General features: G+C 42.0%; 1 protein-coding gene across 2 annotated transcripts; it reads right to left on the bottom strand.

Moving 5' to 3' along the window:
• Positions 1 to 1,687: 1,687 nt before the first annotated feature.
• On the bottom strand, positions 1,688 to 24,204 carry POU1F1 (POU class 1 homeobox 1). 2 transcript variants are annotated; one of them, XM_075909550.1, is made up of 6 exons: positions 24,063 to 24,204; positions 20,532 to 20,681; positions 15,832 to 16,077; positions 9,398 to 9,562; positions 5,754 to 5,814; positions 1,688 to 1,982 (listed from the first exon to the last, which is right to left on the bottom strand). In XM_075909550.1, exons 1-6 carry the CDS (start codon positions 24,202 to 24,204, stop codon positions 1,769 to 1,771), a joined length of 978 nt encoding a protein of 325 aa, XP_075765665.1. In that variant the 3' UTR covers positions 1,688 to 1,768. The 2 variants fall into 2 exon arrangements, with proteins under 2 accessions (XP_075765665.1, XP_075765676.1); XM_075909561.1 differs by having other exon boundaries at positions 20,532 to 20,603.
• Positions 24,205 to 24,879: the final 675 nt, after the last annotated feature.

Raw genomic sequence — 24,879 nt, 5'->3', positions numbered from 1 at the left:
GGGTTACGTACAAGATAGGGACTGTAGGTTTGTACTTAAGTTGAATTTGTACTTAAGTCGGAACTGGCATCCAGATTCAGCCGCTGCTGAAACTGACCAGCGGCTGACTACAGGAAGCCAGAGACAGAGTTTCTCTGCCCCGGGGTTCCTGGAATCAGCCACTGATCAGTTTCAACAGCAGCTGAATCTGGACGCCTGGGACAGAGCAGCTGGGGCGCTGCCGGGTAGGTCCAGTAGAGCAACTCTGCCTCGGGCTTCCTGGAGTCAGCCGCTGGTCAGTTTCAGCAGTGGCTGACTTGGGGACGCCTGGGGCAGAGCAGCTGGGGTGCTGCCGGGTTGGTCCAGTAGCGCCGAGGAGTGGCGCTGCAGGACCAACCGGCAGCGCCTCAGCTGCTCTACCACAGGCATCCGTGAGAAAAGCCTGGTCTGCTGGGGGGGAGAGGGGGAGTGCACTAGCTGCGCTCCCCCCCCCCCCCCCCAGCAGACCATGGAGATGCAGGCGGCGGGACCGAGATGCACTGTGGTGCCGCCGCCCAGGTCCTCCACGGCTTTGCTGCAGGTCTCCCTGGTCTGCTGGGCCCCTCCCCCCCCCCCAGCAGACCAGGGAGACGAGGAGCGAGGACGCGGAGGACGCGGGCGGCGGGACCGCCCAGACGCGCCGCGGTCCCGCCGCCCAGGTCCTCCGCGGCTTTGCTGCGCGTCTCCCTGGTCTGCTGGTGCCCCCCTCCCAGCAGACCAGGGAGACGCGGAGCAGCTTTTCTCGCCCTGGAGGACGCAGGCGGCAGGACTGCGGCGCATCTGGGCGGTCCCGCCGCCCGCATCCTCGGGGGCGAGAAAAGCCCCGTTCGTAAGTACGGATCTGACAAAAGTCGGATCCGCGTAACTCGGGGACTGCCTGTATTTGTTGTTTTTTCAATCATAAACTAACATGGCTACCCCTCTGAAAATCGTGTGGTTGTATGACCAGATAGACTCCCATGGGGGAAGGTGTTATGCCATGGTGTCCAACCAGTTCTGAAGCAGTGGCTACTGCTATAGGAAACCAGCTACACTCAACCGGCCAAATAATCACATGTGGCTAATGGCTAGCATGTTAGACACCATGGATGTAAAGATTGCTAAAGAAGAAAGACTGCCACTAAGCAGGTTTTTTTTTAAGACAGATAGCAGTCTCAATTACCTGGTCACCTTCCTCAAAGTTCAGTCAAGCTGAAGTTTAGCAGGAGGACCAGCAGCTGATTTCACTGCCTCATCCCTTAGCTCTAAATATTTGGTCCTGCAAAGGGACACTTGTGAGGGGCTGTAGCTTTTCTAGAAGGTTTGTGAAGCTCCTTGCTGAGGGGTGCATCACACAAGCGTGGCTATGTATCAACATTCTTTCTTAAGCTGTAGTACTAGTAAGTAACCTCTACTTAATTTAACACATAGCATTCCATTCCAGATCTTTTTGGTAAAGTCCATATTAAATAGTGGGTATATTGTGAATGCAAGAAAGACATGGTGTATGAAATGTAGGATTTGTGCAATTTGTAACACATTAATAATCCGCTAATGCAAATTGACTAGCTTACAGCTAAACAGTCTCCCCTGCATAAACACATATAGTAACTATGTTAAAATTGAGTCCATCCAAGATGCATTACAGTTAAAATTGGCTAATCTGTAAAGGAAACAAATGTTTCTGGCGCACTGCTTTTCAGATTGACAAAATACTTTATAAAAAAAAAAATCTTAAAGGCCCAGAAATCCTCAGCTAAGACAGGAAATTTTACCGGCACTCGTGATGCTCCTTCATGACAGAACTAAAGGTGTTCTGGTGTAAACTTGTCTTCACTCTTTTTTCCCTCTGTCTTCGGTTGCAAAACCAAACTCTCACAACTTCCTTCTCAAGGTTGAGCCCCTCAGCCAGCCTCATAATCTCTTGAGAAGAAGGCTTACTTTGTTCCCCAAAGTTTCTCTCTAGAGCTTCTTTAGCGGCAATGCTAGAAGAAGGAATAAAATGCCCCTTTTAGTGATTTTTTTCAACATTCTTGCATCATGGTTGCTATTTTAAGATAAACGTTGATTATATGAACATTAATAATGTTGCACAAAAAAGGCAAGAAACTACTTTGTTTTCCCTCCCTTACAGTAAACAGCTGAGTTTAAAAGGCTTTAGAGATCTATGGTGCCACAGGCTGCAAAAATCTGATTTATCTTTTCCCCTCAGTCTACACTGTAAATCTTTAGGACTTTATAATAATTGTAGGCATTGGTAACCCATTAATGTTCATGTACATTTTATATAGCACATGGCAACTTATTCCATCAATCACATTCTTTCAAAAAATCAGTTTTAACCTATTTGCAAAGCCGTAGAACCCGAAGACAAGCATTGGTTGAGCTGGTATAGGCACATAAAAGTTAAAAATGCTATTTTATTCCCCTATTCAGGCAGAAAGGCTGAATATAGGTGAAATTTGTGTCTCATTTTTTTTAAGCTGTTTATTACCCCAAAAGAATGAGTGTGCCAGAAAGGTACAAAAGCAATTAGGATGAAATGCTTCTTTTTCTCTCATCTAATTTAGCAGTAGCTGTACCATTTTTTGGCCATAAGGGGTCACTGTAAGCTTTAGTCTAAATATGAAGCATATTTATTTCTATGATGTTCAAGCCACTTCAGCAGAAATTCTAGAATTCGTGAACAACTCTGCACATAACGTTAGAATGATCTTAGTGTAATTTCATTAGTAATGCATGTTGATAACTGATACTAGTCAGCTGAATGGTGAGTGTTCTACTGGTGCACGGCTGACAATCAGTATATGGAAATAAAGTTTTCAGTTGGTCAAACAGTTGAAAATAAAATATATCCCACATCCACATTATGGATGGTTTGCCCTAGTTATACAAAGCTCCTGTACTTGAGTAGGCTAACTTACATACCATTTTCCATCTCCAGCTTCCATTTTGTCCACAGTAAACCTACTTAACAATTCTCATTGTCTTCAATGAGAGTGAAGTGCAGATAAGGTACTGTTCTCTTTCAGCACATTTTTAAAGAGATTTCCAAACTGGGGTCACAAGATCTCTTCGGGATCAGAGAAGATTTTCTTGCTGTATCCACAGAATGCCCCACACTTTCCTTGTACCGTGTGTGCATGTGTACAAAACCCATCTAGTGTGTAAGTGTTTCATTGATGCCAACATTACATTGATGTATTAGGAATGTGAGAGCGAAGCAGCAGCATGTCACATAATCCAATTATGAGATGCTATCTCCAAAACGATGGTCTCTTCAATATTTAGAAAAAGAGTCTTTGATGGCGAACACTGAATACCACTCATTTCTGATGATTATGCCAGATGGTCTCTCTCCCCCTAAGCTAGAAATCTAGAATCATGCTGGTTTTAACAAAATTTTGTGCAGCCCACTCCCCCCACCCCAGGCTGTAAAGTTGACTACTCATGGCAATGACACTGGGACTGTATACATTACATTACAGGTATTAGGACAGATCTGTTCACTGTAGCAATTTCTGGGTGTATTCCACATGGTAATAGTTTGGAATGATCTAGGTGGGGGAGGTGGGTCACCACAATTCTCATCGGCTACATCTAGATTGCATCCCTTTTTTGTAAAAGGGATGCAAATTAGACGTATCGCAATTGCCAATGAAGCGGGGATTTAAATCTCCCCCGCTTCATTAGCATAAAAATGGCTGCCGCTTTTTTTTTGGCACGGAGCTTTGCCGGAAAAAAGCGCCAGTCTAGACGCGGATCTTTCGGAAAATAAAGCCTTTTCCAAAAGATCCCTTATCCCCTTATTTTAAGAGGGATAAGGGATCTTTCGGAAAAGGCTTTATTCGATAATTGAAATACATATTTTTATTGATGTATCTACATCCCATCTGGTTTGCTTATTTATATCTGTAAATACTTTTGTAAATGAACTGTGTTAAGAGGGCCTGTGTCCACTCTACTTTCACAGCAGGAGGCGGCTAACCCCCACAGATCTCGGCCATGAAAGGCACAAAATCAAAGGAAGTCGGCTTCAAGAGACTGTCCCCACATTCTAACCTAACCACATGCTTCCTCGAGGAAACACACATTGCACTCTCTCAAAGTTCACCAAGCACTTGCCTTTTATCTGCACCACCCCTGCACCTTCTGCACTTTGCCTTGCCTCTTCCTCACCATTACAGAACACAGCTAGAACCGTACCCTCTTTTCACAATGTCTCTGCCCTGGATCTTTCTGTATCATGGACTGCTTTGCTCTCTCTCACTCCTCCTCACATCCAGCAGGGGTCATAGCCCACTCCTTGCATGCTTGAGCCATCATCACATAGAACATCCTCAGAGAAGGCCAATGTCAGTACATTTGTTGAGAGACCACTGGGTCTTCTGTCAATACTTTACTGTCTGCTATGCCCACACCCCTGCCGCAGGGCAGATGCAGCAGTCAGCTGAGCTGTCCTTCAGATTGTAACTTATGGTGAACCCTCATTCCCAATTCTGCACGGAATACTGCTGTCAAATCTCCCATACTTGGATTCCACATAGAGACCTTGATTTGAAGAAGAGACAGTTATTTACTGTAACAAGAAGTTCTTCAAAATCTTTAGTCCTCATCTGGATTCCAACACCCACCCACTGTTCCCTCCAGTCCAAGTCCCATTGCTTAGTGGTAGGAGGGAACAGCACTGATCCATATAGCTTTTTAAAGTCCTGGACATGCCACACGGTTGAGGCATGACCCACATGCTGGTCAATGGATACAACTATGTACAGTTCCAGCTTCGGTGCAAGGCACACATGCGCACCCACATTTAGAATCCAGATAGGGACAACACCTCTTGAAGAACCTCCAGTAAGTGCAAAAACTCAGAGAAAGCTTTTCTGCAAGGAGGAGCTCTAGTCAAACCCTTTCCTCTTTTCACAGTCTCTCATCCCAAGGACTCCTGGAATACACTTCAAAACTCTATGACAAATACCAATTGAAATGTGACTTAGTCAAATCGTTTTCTGTGATTAGTGTATATAGAAATTCAATAATGTGTTATTTCAGTATTATGTTCAATGCAAATCTATCATTGTGTGTGTGTAAATTCTCTGTTGAATTCTGTGGATGTTTTGTTTAGTGACATTTGTTACGTCTTTTGAATGCTTAAATAGCAACATGTGATTTCTCAGGATTTCTCTGACAACTTCTTTCTATGTGGAGTTGGCAACGCTGCCCCTTCCTTCTTTCCTTACAGCCTGTGAAAGCCCCACTGCAGAAGCTCCGCAGGACCCAGATCCCTGGCCGAGGGCAGGGACAGATGATCTTGGCAGTAAACCCTTCCCCCATTTCATGAGAGCTAACTACCACAAGTTATAGCAAAAGTAGGGCAATTTATCCTAAATCATTGAACTTTCCACAAAGGAAGTTGAGAGGCTGTGTTGGGGCTAAGAGGGGTACAGAAGCTTTTTACTGACTTTGACATCATAAAGGTTGGGACTACCAGAGGTCATTAATGGGTATGTTTTTTACAAGGAAAAGGTTGAAAAAAATAAAATTTTGAAGCTTTTGGTGCAACTCCTTAGTTGGTTGATAAATGGAATGACATTTTCTGTGAAAAATGTCACACAAAATGTGTCCCTGTTTATCCAAATTTTACTTTTCAACCAGTCCTAGATAGTGCCTGTAAGTCGTATTACATAGATTTCAAACCTAACAGTGATCTGAAAAAAAGGACTTCTAATGCATAATTTTATGAAGTATTTTATTACCTTATGGTGGTTCTGCGCTTTCTTTTCCGTTCATTCACTCCAACTTTTTCGTTGTATAAAGCTATATTAAAAAAGGAGGTATTACCTTCAATACCGTTAAAAAACAAATACAATAATTTCTAGAAGCTATTGTTACCAGCTTGCGTTTGAATACCAGGAGTGCATGCCAGACATGGTTGCTGAATGGTTTACTTTGAAACATTTCTCTCTAGGACATCTGGTGGTTGCATACTGTAACTGCACTCTTCAGGCATAGGAAAAGATTTACGCTGTGAATAAAGCTGAGAGAACCTATGCTGGTTCATGGCAAATTCATTTTTTGAGTGTGTCAGAATCAGTCTGTACATAAAATAGTTTCTGGTCCAACCCCAAGCAATGTTTTCCAGGGCTTAATCACAAGCATGGTTTATCAGATTGTTGTTTTGATTTTTTTTTTTTTTTGCAGTTTTATGCCAGTGGGTTTAGTGCTCATGTTGGGAAATATTGGACATGATTTGTTCCAAGAGATGAAGTTCATTTTCAAAATGCACTGGCGGAACACCTAGTCTGTTGGCCTGGATATCAACCACAGGGCAAAAGAACATGGACCCATTATGAACATGTTCCAAGCAGCCATTGTTGGCTCATGAATGCAGGTTGAGCTCACACACGGGCTGATTTTGGGTGCATCTGAGATTAAATCATTGAATTTCTCAATTATGGCATGCAGTTCCAGGAAGGAGGATTGCTGGGAAGAGATAGGAGTCCACCTGACCAACTAGGGCCAGAGCATCTTTGTGTACTCATTCATCAACATAGTGAGGGCTTTAAACTAGAGTTAGAGGGGGTAGATGCCAAATGCTCACAATTAAGCATAAACAATCTAGGTGCTGTGTAGGACATGGAAAATTATACTAGGGTAACAAACACAACAAGAAATTAATGGAGGAATATGCACAATATACGATATGCCTATTCACAAATGGAGGCAGTATAGAGAATAAACAGGAAGAATGAATCTATTAGTACATAAGTTAAATTATTTTTAAAAAATCATAGAATTGGAAGGAATCTCTAGAGTCATCAAGTTAAGTCTCCTGCACCATGGCAGGACCAAGACCATCCTTGACAAGTGTTTAACCTGCTCTTAAAAATCTCCCATGATGGAGATTCCACGACTTCCCTAAGGCAATATATTCCAGTGCTTAATCACCCTGACAGGAAGGTGGATGCACAATTAGTTGCAAAACCATACTCAAAGAGTGAGTTACCCATGGCTTGCTATCAAACGGGGTGCACATTATATAAAGGGGTTCCACAGTGTCAGTCTTGGGTCTGGTACTTTTCCATATTTTCATGGTTCGAGTGCCAAACAATCTTGACAAATTAGTGAATTGGTCTGAAAAGAAGATGAAATTCAATAAAGATGAGTACAAAGGATTACAGTACAAATGTGGAACTACAAAATGAGGAGTAGCCATCTAAGCAGTACTGCAGAAAAAGATCTGGGGATTATAGTGGATCCCAAATTGAATGTGAGTCAACAATATAATTGAGTTGAAAAAAAAGGCAAACTTCAATCTGTGACATATTAGTAAGAGTGCTCTTTATAAGACATGGGAGGTCATTGTCTCACTCTATTTGGCACTAACAAGCCCTCAGATGGAGTACTGTGTCTATTTCTGGGCACCACATTTTAGGAAATGTGGACAAATTGGAGAGAGTCCAGAGGAAAGCAACAAAAATGAGAAAAGGTTTAAAAAATCCTGACCTATGAGGAAAAGGACTGGGCATGTTTAGTCTTGAGAAAATAATACAGGGTAGGAGAAGGGACTGGATAACAGTCTTCAGAAATGTTAAAAGTTGTTATAAAAAGTATGGTGGGCAGCTGTTTTGTCCTCCCTTTACTGGAAGAAGTAACGGGCTTACCCTGCTGCAAGATTTAGGATAGATATTAACTAAGTATGAAATTAGTTAAATTCTAGAATATGCTTCTAAGTGAGGTTGTTAAGAACCCATCACTGGAGGCTTTTTAAGAACAAACAACAGTCAGAAATGGTCTAGGTTTACCTTGTTCTGCCTCAAGATAGGGGACTGGACTCGATGACCTCTCCAGGTCTCTTTCATTTCTATAATTCTATAAGTACTTATCAAATGTTTCAGACATAGTAGGAATTGCTAGACATCTAGTTGTAAAAGACATCTGGCTAGAAGTTAGAATATCTATGCAAAGAGCTGAGGTCCGATTTTAAGTCATGCTGATCATCCCATGATTCCAACCAAAAATCAGTGAAAACAGCAGGTGCTTGCTGCTCAGTATCTTTTGAAAATCATTCTTATGGCAATCATCTGTGGCACGTTTATGGTTTGGAGCAGGAAAAGCTGGAGTTTCACCGAATAGATAAAAATGTAGGGATTAAATAGCATTGGTAAAAATTACTATCACAATGGAAGTATCTTTTAACTTACACATCATTTCTCGTCTCTTAATGATCAGTAAAGTCATTTTGACAATGATAGAATATACATCATCTGATTTAATCCAATATAGTTGTACTAGGTCCTCTCTCAGTGGCATTTCAGAACATATTACATGCCTTTGAAAGGAGAAGCTTGGTGTTGAGATTAGAAGGGACCAGACATCTTGGGGCCTGGATGAGAAATTCTGTCAAAACTGAGTAGAATCCTCATCAGGAAGGGGTCTGCTATTTTATGAGAGAGTCATATGTTCAAATGGTTTGTTTTTTAGGAGAGTAATGCAGTAAGAGAAGCTTTGGATCTGCTTTAATAGACACACAAAGTTGGAAAAGACCTCAGGAGGTCATTGAGTCCAATCCTCTGCCAAAAGCAGGACCAAACCCTGCTTCTAACCCCCAGTATAACATTTGTTGCTTTGCAGAACTTCAGCTACATGGTAGCTTAGATTGTTGATTAAGGCAAGGACCGCACACTGCCAGGTGCTTTTCTCTCTCCTCATCATGTGCCGGGCAGATCTTCCAATATAATTTACAGCAGCTTACCTATTGTAAATCATGTCATAACTCATGCCTCTGCCATAGAGTCCCAGAGGCTCATCCAGCAACTGGAGGTATGCAGGGCATAGTAAAGGAGACCCTCCAATGGCAAAGAGCAGATGTCAAAATCCCCATGATATCACCCTCCCTACCACTGTTACAGGAGGTGTTGTGTTGGCTCGTCACATCTCTTTTTCCATTGCCACTAATAGTAGGGAGCAAGTTGTCATAAGAGTATGTCAACATCAGCACTCCACATTGGAAAATCTCCTTTATATCAGTAATCCTTTCACAGCCATCTATGTTGTCTTTTGGACTAGGATTCAATGGCAGTGTATCAAAAAGGAGCTGCCCTACCTCTCAAGATCTGAGCTAATTTGTGTCAATGGTCTTGAGCGAAATGAGAGACATATAAGACAGTCACATCTCTTTGTGCCTGCCACATGTTTTTGGCAGGTTTGCTTCCCTCCATAGGCATCACTCCTAATGCAGTGAATGCAAGTACTTATCATACAATATTTACAATCAACTTCCCCACCTAACTAAACAAAAAACTGGATTAGTGGCACTTATATATTGCTTGTCACCCTTTATATTAAAGAGATTCTTGTAGCAGTCAGATTAAATTCCAGAGGCATTATAAATATTTACCTCCTATTTGTTCTGCTTCTTCCAGCCATTTGGATAATATCAATTTCAGTTTGCAGGCATTTTTGAAGCTCAGCTGTAAATTTTCAAATCGGCAAATTGTTGTTTGACTGAACTCAGAACCGTGCACAGCAGCAAGGGCTTCTCCAACATTTGTTTGTGTATAGCCTGTCAAAAAGCAATGAAGAGAAAAAAAATCTTGAGTATCCTAACCTGGTTTATTTATATGCAGACACATTCTGCCTCAGACACTGGCCCCAAAACACACTTTTTGCTGACATGCTTTAGTATTTTCTTTGACTGTTTTGTATCTGACATCAGTGTTACTCTGGTGTAACTCTCTTGACTTCAGTGGAGGTCACAGGTGTAAAACTGGTGAGAGGAGCATCCAGCCTCATATCTATCATGATACATATGCCATTTGACCAGTATGATAATGCAGGCAGAAAGCAACTGCTAATGACCATTCAGTAATTCTGCACATAGAGTTACAAGTTTATCTTAAGGCTAGGAGTCTGATTTAAACCCAGAAAAGTAGAACAATTTAGAGTTAAGACCTAAAATAATCTAAAAGTATACTCTTATTTTTACTCAAATCATTGTAACAGCTGTGACTGCCATTCTCACAGTAATCATTATCCTGTTTAGGCTCCTTTACCCTCAGTTTCTTGTGTCCACCTTCTCATTTTCCTCATATATTTGAATTATAAGCTCTGTGGGGGAACGTCTGTCTTTTCATTATGTATCTGTATAGTGCCTCGCACAATAGAGCCCTGATCTGTTATGAGAGTCGTTAGGCACTCCCATTACTCAAAGAAGAATGTAAAAAACAAAATAAAACAATTTTCAATCTCATTTCCAGAGTTAGGCTATTGTCTCAAAGGCTTGGTCCTCACCTCAAAAATTAGATCCACCCAGCTACATTGCTTGCATAAAATATCATTCAGGGCTTGCATAAAATGTCATTCAGTGAGCGTTGTACAGGCAGTCCCCGGGTTACGTACAAGATAGGGACTGTAGGTTTGTTCTTAAGTTGAATCTGTATGTAAGTCGGAACTGGCATCCAGATTCAGCCGCTGCTGAAACTGATCAGTTTCAACAGTGGCTGAATCTGGACACCAGTTCTGACTTACATACAGATTAAACTTAAGAAACCCAGGCGTCCCCAAGTCAGCTGCTGCTGAAACTGATCAGCAGCTGATTCCAGGAAGGCCGGGGCAGAGCAACTCTGCCTCGGGCTTCCTGTAGTCAGCCGCTGCTCAGTTTCAGCAGCGGCTGATTTGGGGACGCCTGGGGCTGAGCAGCTCGGGTGCTGCCGGGTTGGTCCAGTAGCGCGGCCACTCCTCGGCGCTACTGGACCAACCCAGCAGCACCCCAGCTGCTCTGCCCCAGGCGTCCTGATTCAGCCACTGCTGAAACTGATCAGCAGCGGCTGAATCAGGACTCCTGGGGCAGATCAGCTGGGGTGCTGCCGGGTTGGTCCAATAGCGCCAAGGATTGGTGCTGCGGGACCAATCGGCAGCACCCCACCTGCTCTACCACAGGCTCCGGGCTTTGCTCCACGTCTCCCTGGTCTGCTGGGGGGGGGGGGGCACTAGCTGCGTCCCCACCCCAGCAGACCAGGAAGACGCTGAGCAAAGCGGTGGAGGACCTGGGGCTGGACCCGCGGCGCTTCCAGATCAGCTGGAAGCGCCGCGGGTCCGGCCCCGGGTCCTCCGCCGCTTTGCTCCCCGTCTCCATTGTCTGCTGGCTCCCCCAGCAGACCAGGGAGACGGGGAGCAGCATAAGTCGGATCCGTGTAACTCGGGGACTGCCTGTAGTTAGTTCAGCCTAACCCCTGCTGCAGACACCCCCTTACTGGGTATAATCCTCAAGGTCCTGAGTGTTTTCTCTTCCTATTTATGCTAGTAGGTGTGGAGGGTGCTAAGGACCTCACCATGTCAAACCCTATGTCTGTATTAACTTGAACATTTTGCACTAGCAGGGCACTGTCCACTTCAGGTTAGGCTTTTCATACATCCCATCTTTATTAATGGCATTCAACCCAATCCCGCAGTCTCTATTCTGTCACATCTGTGTAAGTCAACATGAGTTTTGACTGTGCAGAAATTCAGGATCTAGCCACTGAAGTACTCTAGTGCATAGGCAATTTTGCCCTTTGTATGACTGACTGTTAAATAGTCATGCCATACAACAAAACCTCACAGGCTGTATACACTATTTCAGACAGCATGACTTGTTCTGGCCCTCATTTCTTTAAATAGATGTAAATGTAAATGTAAATGTCCCTGTAGCTGTAGTGATAATACAGATGACTGTTACAGTCATATATAAATTACATGCTTTTATAGAGTCATGCCATATTCTGTAATGATGCAATATATTGTTATAAGGGAGAATGTAAAAATGGCAATTCATAATTGACAGTGAATTTAGTACCCGTGAAGAGACTGTATTTGCAGTGTTTGACACACACATTTATTTTTTTCAGTGCAGTACAGACAGGATCAAACTTCCTCCTACTTTCCCACTACCATGCCACAACTCTGTCATGGAGAGAAATCTCTAAGGATGATAGGAATAATACAGCATGGATGGCCTAAAGTAAATCTAAAATTGGAGGAGAAAGTTGCTCATTTTTGTTGGTTGCACATTGTACACTGAGATAATTTAGTGAAGTTGCATTATTTTGTGTGATGGGTTGTGGCATGGGGAAGAAAATGGTAACAAGGTAACAGATGTATTTGAGAGAAGTCAAAGTTCCCAAAGAACCAAATACAAGTGCATGTGTATGTGTAAAATAGGGCACTAAAATTCCCCCTCATATCCAGTATAGAGTTCCAGGAAGAGAAGAAAGAAGGAACTGGTAGGACCGTTCTGTGCCTTCTTGGTTTCGGCTAAGGAAGGGGAAGCAGCTGGCAGGCCATCCCTGTTTCCCTGGAAAAGCAGGAGGTTCTTCCCTTTTCTTCTCTGCCTTCTATAGGAGGAGAAGGAATTAAGAGAAGGTCAGATATGAGGAATCAGGCAGATGCTGATAGGCGTGTCTCAGACTGAACAATTAGTCTGTCAAGTGCCGGCAATACTCCACCTACTGAGAGAGAGCCACCATTTCCTCTCAGATTTTGAAATCCAATTATTCTGGGTGAGGTATAATAATTTCACCAGCCCATGAAAAGACAGAAGGGAGACCTCAGTTCTCCCAAGAAATAGAAAGAGGCCTCTCCCTCAGTTTTCAGCTGTGTTCTCCCATGTTTTTTTCAAAGGCCTCATCTATCCACAGTTACACCGATTTAACTAAGGCCTTTGTATATGAAAAAGTGGTACTGATTAAACCAGATCTATTTAGAAACTCTTGTAGTCAAGGCTATGTCTATATGTAGCCAGACATAAAGCCCCATTTTAACATCCATCTTTGTCTGCTTAAAACCATGCAGGGCACATAAGAGCTGGAAAACAGCATATTCTTTGAAAACCTTGGAGCAGGAGGTTTAGATATGCTGGCTCAGTGACCGTGACCAACTGTAAGCAGAGATAGGAGGGTGGTCAAACTAATTGTTGACCAAGAGGCTGTACATCGTGCCCTTGACTGAAACCCATATTGATACAAACACATACCCGTCCATGGGGGAAGGAATCTCCCGCCCAACAAGAACATCCGGCAGTCCTAATTTAGTTATCTTCCTCTCTTACAAGTGTAAATTAACTTGTAACCTGCTTGTAAGAACTGGCACCACAAAATGGACCAGTAAAATTTGGCCTCTGAAGATAAGAAAGAGAATACGGGCCCCCAGGGGTATAAAGATGAGTCCAGCAGCACATTTGCTTTGTGTGTCAATCTACCATCTATCTGCTGGTCAGGTTTGGTGTTTGACCTCCCGAGGTTCCAGAGGGGATGCCCACCTCGTATTCGTCTTTCCGAGGAATTGAGAGACCGGCCCTGGCCTGACACGCTGGAGTCGAGAGGCACAGAAGGGGGTAAAAATTGTACCTGGATGTGGTCCTTTGTTTAAGTATATATACTTAGTATTAGAGCTCTTTAAAGATTAAGCTGTCACTTGGTACCATTATTTTCTATTTTCTATCTTTACCTTTTTCCTGTAACCATTTTAAGATCTATATTTGTTAGCATTTAAGAAATAGAGCAATAGCCATTGTAACCATATGATTTATAAGTTCCTTTAATAAACCTGTAACTGTTTAAGTTTTAACCTGACTCCTTCAGTTGCTGTAATAGAACCAAGCACAATTTAAAAGAACTTCAGCCAGTCATAAAGGGACAGACATAGGGAGAGCTTGGGCGTTTGGATCTGTGTCACTCCCAGGTGACAAGATCCGTTGGGGCACCTTTCCAGCCTTTCCTAGGCTGCCCGCTGCGAAGGAACTTTGTGTTCTAGCAGTTAAAATCTAAGGTGTAATAAGCTCTTCCTACACACTGGGGCGTCTGTTAGCCTGTTTGGCTACCCTCTGCGACGGGACCTTGGTCCTAGCAGTAAAGTCACGGACGTTAAACACTCGGGGCTCCTTTCAGCCTTCTGGGCTGCCCGCTACGACGAGACTTCGTGTCTTAGCAGTTAAAGACTTAGGAGACATACCCACACACACTGCCCTGACCGTCGGCTGACACTATACTACAGAGCCTATGCTGGTATAACATCATAGTGTAGAGGCATTGCAGACAGATAGAAGGAGTTTTTTCTGTCAGTGTAATAACACAGGACTCCCCACAGGAAGTTAGGCCTTGTCTCCACATACCAAGAGATCAAAGCTGTGGAGATCATTCTCCTAGAATTTGATTAAGCAGGCATAGTAAGGAGAGGGAGCCATCCTATCTGCATACATTAGAAATTTATAGGGTAAAAAATGGGGGATACAATATTAAAAGGAAGGTTTGAAGACCAGAGCTAATTGAAAATTGTCCATCTAAAATTAAAATGGCTTTATGACTAAATGGAAATTTGTTTCTAAAACAGCTATTTTCTTTCTTTAAAAATGGGCTGTATAATTTTAAAATGAATTTTTTCTGGCTTTGACAACTGTGATGGATAGGAGGCGTGCTGGCCAGCACTCAGTGACTCAAGGGGTAAACTCAAGTAGGTAAGGGTGTTGGCAAGAAGCCAGAAGAATGATGGGATACTGTGCTGAAATTTAAATTGTAAACATATACCTTGCTGTTTCTCTGTGTGTGTGAGTTCTAAGGGCTAGAGCGAGCAAGATGAAGTAATCAACAGAAATACCATGCCTACAAGACATATTGGACATGGGATTGGACTGGTCCTTGAAGTACAGATCAGTACGGATCATGAGTAAAGAGGAGAATGTATGTTTAGTTGTGATCGGGTAATTTTCTTTGTTTTAAGCTTGGTTAAACGTCTTCATGTGAATTCCATGTGCCTTTCCTCCCCCCTTCGCTGCAGCCCAAGAGACTGTGTTTCTTTGTGTTTTTATCTGTTCTTTTCTTAGTTGCTCTGTAACATTAGCAATCAAGTATGCTTTATCAAGCATACCTTTTTGTTTTGTTAATAAAATTACCTTTTTTAAGATCATGATTTGATTCTTGTGTTGTGGAAGGTAACAAGAGAACTGTGTGTGTGCCTGCCTAGCCTGAGAGGTCAGCTATCAGAGACACAATTTGTTTCCTGTGTTCTTTTGTGTCTTTTTTCAAGCTCTGTTGTGGCAAAAGAGCTTGGAGTACCCCTGGGGAAGAAATTCAAGTGTTTCTTCCTGGTTTCCAGGATTTAATTCACTTGATGGTGGCAGAGAATCTGTGACTCTGGGAAGTTTTTGTAAGCGGAGCCTAGAGACACAAAGTATTTTTAAGGTCCCTTGTGGACCCCACCTTCTGCACTCGGAGTGCCAGAGTGGTGAACAGCCCTGAAAATAACCAAAAACTTGATGAAAATGAATATTTAATTTTCATCCATTTCTGTCATGGGGAAAAATAATTTCCTGTCCAGCTCCACTGAAATCACTTCAAAATGTGTCATTTTTAATGTAAATTATACATTACATCAGCCTTCCAACTTGTACAACTGCCATGGTGAATAATTATTGACAGGCAAAGTATCCTTAGCTGTTTCACTATCATAGTAAAATTTAGATTTTGAGACTTATATGGCAAAATTTTCATCACAATCCTGAAAGGCTGAATTAAATGCAACTTCACAGTATGATTTATGTGACTGATCACTCTTTGCCCTGGAATACAGATAATCAACAATAATTTGCCCTCTGAGGAAGACAGAAGTGGTAGAAAGTTTTAAAATCATTTACTGTTCTAAGTTATAAAATGTCTGAGGTCATTAATTCCAAACAAGTCTTCTAGGTAAATGTGAGGAAGGTTTTGAATTATAAAGCATATAAAGAATATAAAATATACAGAAATAATTGAGCCTTCATTTGGATTTTCAGGCTATAGTTGGCTAGTACAAAATACATACCTAGCTTAATTCTCCTTAGTTTGAACTCATTGGCAAACTTTTCAAGTTCCCTGATTTCAGGGGAATCCATGTCTATGGGCTCTTCAACAGACTTGGTTTTTCTGCGGAATTCCTGCTTGAAGTCAGCGGTTACAGGATCATCTCCAAGGATGGACTGGTGCATAGGTGTGAAGCCATGCCCCAGAGCACAGGAACTGGCACTCAAAGCATGTTCAGGGAATTTATAAAGGCAAGGGGTCAGGCCACCTGCATGAAGCCAAATAAAAGAACTTGATACAATAATTCTCCAGCATTGCACAGTAAACCTTTGGGCCATCTATCAACTGTTAAGCAATGAAATATTATGTACTATATCCAGGAAGGATAGTTCAGTGGTTTGGGCATCAGCATGGACTTTAGGAGACCAGAGTCCAATTCCTTGCATTGTCATTCTCTGCCTCAGTTCCTAATCTATAATATGGGAGTGAACGTGCTGAGGGCCATATACATACCTTAGATAGACTTAAGCCAGGTCTACACTAAAGGTGAAGGTTGAATCAAGATACGCTACTCCAGCTATGCTAATTACATAGCTGGAATTGATGTACCTTGGTTCAATTTCCCTGCTGCTCCCCACAGCAGGAGTCCAATGGGAGAAATGCTCCTGTTGGCTTCCCTTACTCCTCGCAAGAGAAGGAGTACTGACTGCCAACAGAGGTATCTTCTGAGTTCAATTTAGTGGGTCTTTACGAGATCTGCTAAATCGAACTCCAAAAGATCAATCGTGGCAGTCTCAATCTTCCCCAGAGTGAAGACATGGCCTTATATTGTACCAAAGTATCAACTAGTTCATTGCTTCATTGAAGTCAATGGACCTATGTCAGTATTTGTTTTCTGGTACTAACAATATTACATTATAAACTAGATGTGATAGGAAGATGCAGTGCTCTATGCAACCTATTTCAATGAGAAATTTCCTAGAGTAAAGATGCAGGGTAAAGCCCAATGAGTGATATTATCTGTACATTATAATTTTAGAGTTGAAAGTAATTGCACAGGGATGAACTACTTCATGCAACATGTGGTTCTCTATTGGACTACACCATGCCATTTAACCAAGATGAGGTACCGACTCCGGTAGGTACAGAACAAACAGAGAGAGTCCCTGTCCTGAAAAGGCAAAATGTGACATCTTCCACTGTTGTTTGGTTTGTTGTTGTAGCCATGTTGATCCCAGAATATTAGAGAGACCAGGTGCATAAGGTCATATCTTTTATTGGGCAACAAAAATTGAGCCGATACAAGATATTACCTCACCCACCTTTTCTCTCTGAAGTGACAAGTCAGATGAACCACAGGAGAAAAGAATAATATTTATTCTATTTTAGAGATGGGGGAATCAAGAGAGTAATTTGTGTGCCCAATCACATTCTCTAATCAAGTCTGGAATTGAACCTACATTTTTGGAGGCCTGGCCTCTAAACCACAAGACCATCCTTCCTTTCTCTTTGAACTTGTTTGTTCTTCTGGTCTTGTTCCTGGTTGTTGGGAGCATTATGAAGGTTCTAACCCTATTGGTATATTGTTACATGCAGTATGACTAAAAAAGGGGAGGGACTTGCCTTGCAGAGTGCTAACACCATTCACCACATTGGGATGGGACATGCTGCAGGTCTGTAAAATGCGACTCTGAGAGAGACTTGCTGATAGCATTTCTGGAGTTGCAGGCTTGATGCCTAAAAGAAAGTGGGGAAAAAAAGAAAAGCTTGCAGCACATGGAATACTTTTGATATAGAAATAGGTTGATATTTCTGAATGGAAATATCCATTCCTCCTTGTCTAATGATTCTTCTATTGTAGACTTCCTATAGAGATCTGAACAAGAATTTCTGTACCAAGGACACAAGAAAAGAAAGAAAACCAGGAGCATTTGTTCCATGTGAAGAAAGAGTCTGATGTGCTGTTCCAGAAAATCCATCATGAGGAAAGTTTTACCTATGCTGATTTATTTTTACGTTTCCCTCCTTCTTAATGAAGTAAAATGGTATACAGGCGGCCTCTGACTTGCAATGTGATCAGTTCCTGGAGAAGCATCGCAAGTCCAGGGTGTCGTAACTCGAATCCGCATTTATGATAGGCGCTGTACGCCATTGTAAATACAGGATGACGACATAAGTCGGGGGTTTTCAGCCCCTTCTGCACTTACAAAAATGGTCATAAGTACGGGGGGGCCACAACTCGGGCCGTTGTAACACAGGGGTTTCCTGTATTTGATTTTGGATTTGTTTTGAGCCATAATTATTTCCAGGGAAGACTCTTATCCTGGCATCACTGTATTATTTTGCTGGTTGATATTAGACTTTAACACCTTTCTGTTGAACAAATTCTCTTCCCTCTTCCAGTGGTATCTAGAGGATTGCTACATTGGGAGCTAAAAATCTTTTACAAGTTATACCATAATGTCTATTGAGCCTCTGTGTGAAAACACTCCATATTGGTGAATGAGATCTGGAAAAGTGTGCATTGAATTAAATGATTTCTCTCTGCCCTTCACGTACATTTCTTTTCACTCTGAAGGACTGACATCCCTGCACGTCAGCTGTAGTATTTCTGTGAAAAGAAACTTCGGCTACGTCTAGACTGCAAACCTCTTTCGAATTAGGCTTTTTCAAAAGGTACTTTCAAAAAAAGCTTCTAGACTACAACCAGTACTTTCAAAAAAGCAAGCTGCTTTTTCGAAAGAGAGTACCCAGGCAGTCTGGATTCTGTCTTTCGAAAAAGCACAGTTTGCATTACATAACTCCTTTTTTCGAAAGAGCACTTTTGAAAAAAGGTGTTCTTCCTCGTAAAACGAGGTTTTCCGTGGTCAAAAAAACTGCCACATTCTCTCGATTTTGAAAGAACGCGGCAGCAGTCTAGTTGCAGGGGAAGATTTTTCGAAAAAACCCTGTAGTCTAGACACACCCTTAGAGTACTTAGAACCCACTCTATTAGCCTCATTTACCACGAACACTCTGACAATATGTTTTTTTTCCTTCTCTTTCCTTCCCCGTCCCCTCTCTTCTCTGCTATTTATTTGTCCCCTGGAACTCTTAACTCCATTCATCTGAAGAAGTGGGTTGTGCCCACAAAAGCTCATGATACCATCTATATTTTTTTAGTCTCTAAGGTGCTGCAAGACTATTTGTTGTTTAAGTTTATTCCATTACAGACTAACATCTGTAACATTTCTGACGTGTTTACTCTCATCGAAAACAAGTTGCTGTTACTGAACATAAGCTCTTTTTTCAAAGCTAGCCATCCCTTCATTGATCTTAAAGCTTGCATCAGACTCTGCAAGTCTAATGCTTCTCATATTTATTAAATCAGGAACCGGACACTCCTCTTTGATAACAAAGGCATAATGATGCCACATATACAGTAGCCCCACTATCACCCAATGATGTGATTTTTAAAAAATTATGAGCATAAGGGACAACCCTGATGGCCCACAGCTATCAGTGTTAGGGTGTGATCTCAGACTCTTTCCTTAATATCATGAGAGAGTGGAGGGAAAAACAACTTGAAAAAATACTCTCTAGAAAATACTTTTCATTTTTTCTTCCCCACCTGCTTCAAATCAGCTTCAGAGAAATGAGTCGGGATTCTAGATTGGGAAATAGAATGTCCATAAGCCAAAACCTGAGTTATAATTAACTGAATGTTTCCTCTTTTATCTCAAGTTTTATGGCACTATATTTGTTTCTTTAATTGCATTCATCATGGGTGAATGATTCTGAAGCAGCTCCCCCTGTGCTGAATTTAGCTCCCCTTTGCATTGGGCACTATACACAGTAGGGATGTTAAATATTGGCTAATTGAATAGTCGATTAACCTCATGAATTCTTATTGGTTACTCGACTATTCTATGGTCCCTAGAGGTGAGTCTGTCAGCCAGTGTGCTCCAGCCCCACTCCTGAGGAGCCCCCTGCCACTCTGTGCTGCTGCCTTTGTAGCAAAGGCAGCAGCACAGGGTGCCAGGTGGGAGCTGGTCCACGAGGGAAGCCAGTTTAAAAACCAGCTCCCCTCACAGACTGGCTGCCTGTCACCCCACACTGCTGCCTCCGATACAGAGGCAGCAGCGCGGGGTGGCAGCAGCCCCTGTCTGGGGGATGAGGGAGGTCTGAGCTCCCAGACCTATTGCAAGTCAGAACTTAACTGGGCTGACTGCCCGCTTGACTCCTAATACACTTTAAATGCAGAGCTGCTGCAGAGATAGGTCCCGGACCCGGCGCAAGCCGGGACTGAGCCAGGCTGCTGCCCAGTCTGCTAAAATATTTACTGGTGGGGGAACAGGTGAAAATGCTAGTAGTCTATAGCATTAACCTATAATAAGCTTTTACTTATCGGTTAATCGACTACACTATTACATACCTAAATTGCAGAAGACAATCCCTGCCCCCAAAGAACTTCCAATCTAAGTTTACTAGGCAGACAGTGAGTTAGAGAAAGGAAACTTTATCGAAGTGTCACATCCAGGGAAGTAAGGCAGAGAGAGTGATTTGCTCTGGATCCCAGACAGAAGCTGTGGGAGATCATGAAACTGAACCCAGTTCTTGAGAGCCCCAATGCAAGAAGCCATCTTTCCTTTCATTAACTTCCACTTCCTCAGCCCCTCTAAAGGAAAATCCCCCCCAAATAATCATGCGAATAACTATCCTGTTAGAGTGAATATAGCTTACCTGCCATCACCCCATAGGTAGACGGTTGGTTTCCATAATGACAGGAAGGTACTGAATAATGAAGACCTGTAGATGTGTTTCCCAAAGTCGCCATGGAGAAGTGCACGTGGGAACATTTAGGAGTATGGACCAAAGACAAAACAGACGGGACTGGTAAGAAAATTTATGAGGATTCAAGATACATCCTTTCAGTCCAGAGGTAGTGTATATTTTTGTACTTTCTTTCTGTCTGCATGCTAACTATTCAACACTGCTTTTTAATTCTCAAAGTTATATCTATAGGAAAACTGGCTAACTATCTTTTAACCAAGATCAATTATTTTTCTTGACAAGTTCCTAATTTAATATCTGAAGTCTAATCATTTGGGCACCCTGAGAAGTTCTCTTTACATGCATACGGAGTTAAAGCCCCCAGTATGGCTCCATCTATTTTTACTTTAATAATTTTGTAAGTTCTAGAAAAGTCCATCCCTCCCCCCCCCCATGGAAATTCTAACAGAAGCTTATATAACATGAGGGCAGGGGACTGGACTCGATGACCTCTCGAGATCCCTTCCAGTTGTAGTGTTCTATGATTCTATAACCGAGAGGACAATTTTCTATTTAGGATAAAGCCCACAATTGTGCATGTAGTGATTTGGGGCACTGAGCTGGAGGTACCTTAAAAGAGTCTCATTTTCGGATATGCTTAGCATCCACCCTCTGAAAACAAGGGACCTTTAAGGTGTCTCCAGATCTACATTCACAAGTAGAGACACCAAACCTTTGAAAATTCAGTCCTAAGTCATCATTTTGCGACAGTAGCTGCAGTAAACCCACAAGCATTTTGTCTCCACAATTTGCACAGAGGGTTGGCAGGTAGCAGGATGGCTGGCCAAAGTGTGAAGACAAAAACAAGAAAATTGAGTCCACTGTTTGCTTGACTACACTATTATGTACTAGGCATCTCAGAAAGCCATGTAAAGAGTTAAGAAACAGCATAACCTTCAATAATAAAATGACTGGCCTTAAAAGGTAACATTTCACACTGACAAAACATTCTGTAAAGTTTTCTGTATCCCCAAACGTTGGGGTTTTGTGGTCAACTCTGAAGAAAAATATGAATAACTTTTGGCTGACTCTAAAGAAGAGATTGAAGATTTAGAACTCTGCTCTATAGTGTTTAGTGCCAGCATTCCAAAAAAGCATGCATTTCTTCATGCATGCAAAGCAGGAAGTTTGTTTTTTAAGGATGTATATTAAAGACATGTGGAGATGTGCTAAATTACACAAAATGAGACCATATATTATCTCCCTCTAGTAGCTGATACATGAAAGAGGTTTATGAGTCTAATGACAAATAATGGATTTAGTCACCTCCCTCAAACAATAGAGAAGCTGTGCTTTTGACCCTTTCAGAAATTCGGCTAGCTTCCAAATGGCCCCAATAACACTGAATTCCATAACAAGGCTTCTTCAGGAACTTATGACAACTCAAGCTGGGTAGCCCTAAGTGTAATTTCAATATTGGTTACGTTAGTACCGGGATGGCAATTCAGCGGGATGAGTTAACTGAGTTTGTGATACTTGTTCATTTCTTATTGGACATGCGTCTACATCACAGAAAACCTAGTCACAAAAAGTCTCCTACATTGGCTGTCTCAGCAGAGAGATGGAGACAAGGAAGACATGAGAACGGCATGACTTGTTGACTATTCATGGCTAATTCTTCTATATCAAAGTTAAAGCATGTTATTAGAACAGTCTGGAGAAATTTGTACTGTTTTCCCTTTTGCTCTGGGACTAAAAATAAAAAATAGATACAAAGAGGTGGTTTCTTTAAAGCATGGATTGCATATGAATTGTCATTAAGACAATAGAACTATGCTGGATGCATTGATTCTTCTGAATTGTATACACAGAAGAAATTATCTGGTATAGAAAAAATGTCAACTCGATGATCTATGATATTTTAATGGTGGACTACATTGTTGCTGTCATGGTCATCAAAGTTCAGAGATTTAGAACTTTACTTTTAAAATGTAAACACATGATGTGCACTAGTATAACAATGCTAGTTAGGGGAGGAGACAGTGTCATTTTTACCACCAATATAGTTATAACAGTACAGCAGCTAGTGTTGACACACGTATACTGGTATACAGGGACCTTAGATAAGGATTGCTTATTCTCCTTTCTATATGTGAATAAGCCATACTAGTAAAGCACATTCACACCAACATAACTGCATCCACATTAGGGACAGCACTGCTCTAACTACACCAGTATACAGGTTGGACCTCCCTGGTCTGGCATTCTTGGAACCTGACTGGTCCTGAACAAGGGATTTTGCCGGACGAGCAAAGGTTTCCTGACACCAGCCTCCCAGCCTGCTGCCAGCCCAGGCAGGGAGTCCTGGTCCCGGGAATCCACAGCTGCCTCAGACCCTGATGCTGCCAGCGCAGCCAGGGATCTCCAGCTTTGGGGACCCCCAGCTACTGCTGGCCCAACTGCAGTCAGCGTGACCGGGAATCCCTGCAGGATGAGGATTCCCTGACTGCGGCTCCCCTGAAGCCATCGGCCATGCACTGGGGCTCCTTGGTCCATCAACAGTCTGTGGTCCTGCCAGATCAGAGAGTCCCAGATTATATATGTTGAACCTGTACAACTTTTGTTCTTAGACAAAGTCCAAGTTAAAGACTTAATTTGAATCACTTGTTTATTGTTACATTTTGCCAAGCTGCTGCTTGCTAATCCACACATTCCATGTTTCTCAGACATAAAAGACTGGCATTTCCAACTTCCTGGCAATATTTTAATAGCAGACACTGGAGTGAAGTCTCACATTGCTAAGATACTTTTAAAAGTAAAATCTACCCCAGAACATACTCATGTATTATATACAGTGTAATAATAATCATAGTAAAGTTCCTGGTCAGATAAAGGTACCATATTCCAAAACACAGAAGAATGGGTCCTGTACCCTTAAGTTACTTTGGTGCTTTTGAGCATCTCACCCAAATTCTAGGGTCTTTACTCAGTATTTATTATGTGTAATAAAATATCAGTTCTCCGCTTAATGGGTATTTCCACCAAGTAATGCATCAGCATCTGCTCCATTTTAACTATTCACTCGTTTGAAACCATATATTTAAGATATTTATAAACTACAATTTCTTAAGCAAAATATAATTTGTTTTATTTTCGGAGATGTGTATCACTTAGGTCTATTTGGCGTTACAAAAGTTTAATAGTATCTGTAGCCAGTAAGTCAGCGTGCTGGTAAAATACCTCACCCAACAAAATATAGAGATAGCTACAAACTTGGCTAAAATGCAGACATGTTGGTCACTCTTGATGTATTCATTTGTATATAGCCTTGTGAAAACTTTCTTGCTTTAAAGGTAGTCCCAACCAGAGCAAAGTTGATATGAAATAGCTCCTCCTGGGTTTCCCTAACACAGTGTTAAATTTGGCAACATTTACAGAATAGAGGAAAAAGCATTTTAAAAGAAAATTAATGAGAGTGTAATTGTTTTAGTAAAAAAGTACCTGTAGACACGACATTGGTAGAATGGTTGGAGACGGGCAAGCATTCTGCAGCGCTATGATGCATTATCAAAGGCAGAGCAGGAGAAGAATCAGAATTCAAGGGGATGAAGGCGTCAGCTGAAGTAAATGCCTGGCAACTCATTCCCACAAACGGAGAAAAGACAAAGGAGCACCGTCCCTTCCTCTATTTTCTAACAAAATGTATCCTTATTGATTAACAGCAGCTCAGACTCTATTCCAGTTCTCTTCACTTGCATATATACATAAACAAGGGCTCCAGAGAACAGGGAGGTCGTGTGCAGGTATTTATACCCCTAGGAAATCCTTTTATCCATATTAATGTTATTTTCCCAGCGGTATTGCTATATTAGCCAAGAGCCTCCTTTCTTCCCACCCAAACACAATAGATGCCCAATTAATGGGGGAAGAAGAGGGAAACCAGAGACTTGATTTGACAGATACTTTAAATCAGGCCTTTTGTGAAAGAACAATAATCAGGAAAAGAAAAGGTGTCTACAAAGTTTCTAGGGGTGAGACAGGTACGGTTAATACTAAGTAGCTTTCTATAGCTAACACCTGCTCCAAAAACCTCACACTGGAATTGTTTTGATGGTTACTTGGCAGAGAAATCAAATAAAAGTCTATGAAAGAATGTATAGCTCAACTAATCAGATACCAAGAAGCTGCATGAATGGCAGCTGACTTGTCACGTTAGCCTAAATCAGTGCTATGTGCCATAGGATGAGTCTATCCAGCAAAGAGACTCTGAACTTTGCGTAAGTAAGCATAGGCTGCTCACTGTTCATCTAAGCCAGTG

This window comes from Pelodiscus sinensis, chromosome 1, assembly GCF_049634645.1.
Source record: "Pelodiscus sinensis isolate JC-2024 chromosome 1, ASM4963464v1, whole genome shotgun sequence".
NCBI lineage: Eukaryota > Metazoa > Chordata > Testudines > Trionychidae > Pelodiscus > Pelodiscus sinensis.
This window is presented reverse-complemented; position numbering and strand designations above follow the sequence as displayed.

Bases quoted from the DNA above. Each gene is read 5' to 3' on its own strand.
- POU1F1 (XM_075909550.1), bottom strand. From the start codon at position 24,204: ATGAGTTGCCAGGCATTTACTTCAGCTGACGCCTTCATCCCCTTGAAT. The intron at 9,563-15,831 runs GTATGTATTTTG...GCTTTTTGACAG, and splicing joins ACTAAGGAGAATTAAGCTAG to GCTATACACAAACAAATGTT. The intron at 1,983-5,753 runs GTAATAAAATAC...TCCTTCTTCTAG, and splicing joins AAGCGCAGAACCACCATAAG to CATTGCCGCTAAAGAAGCTC.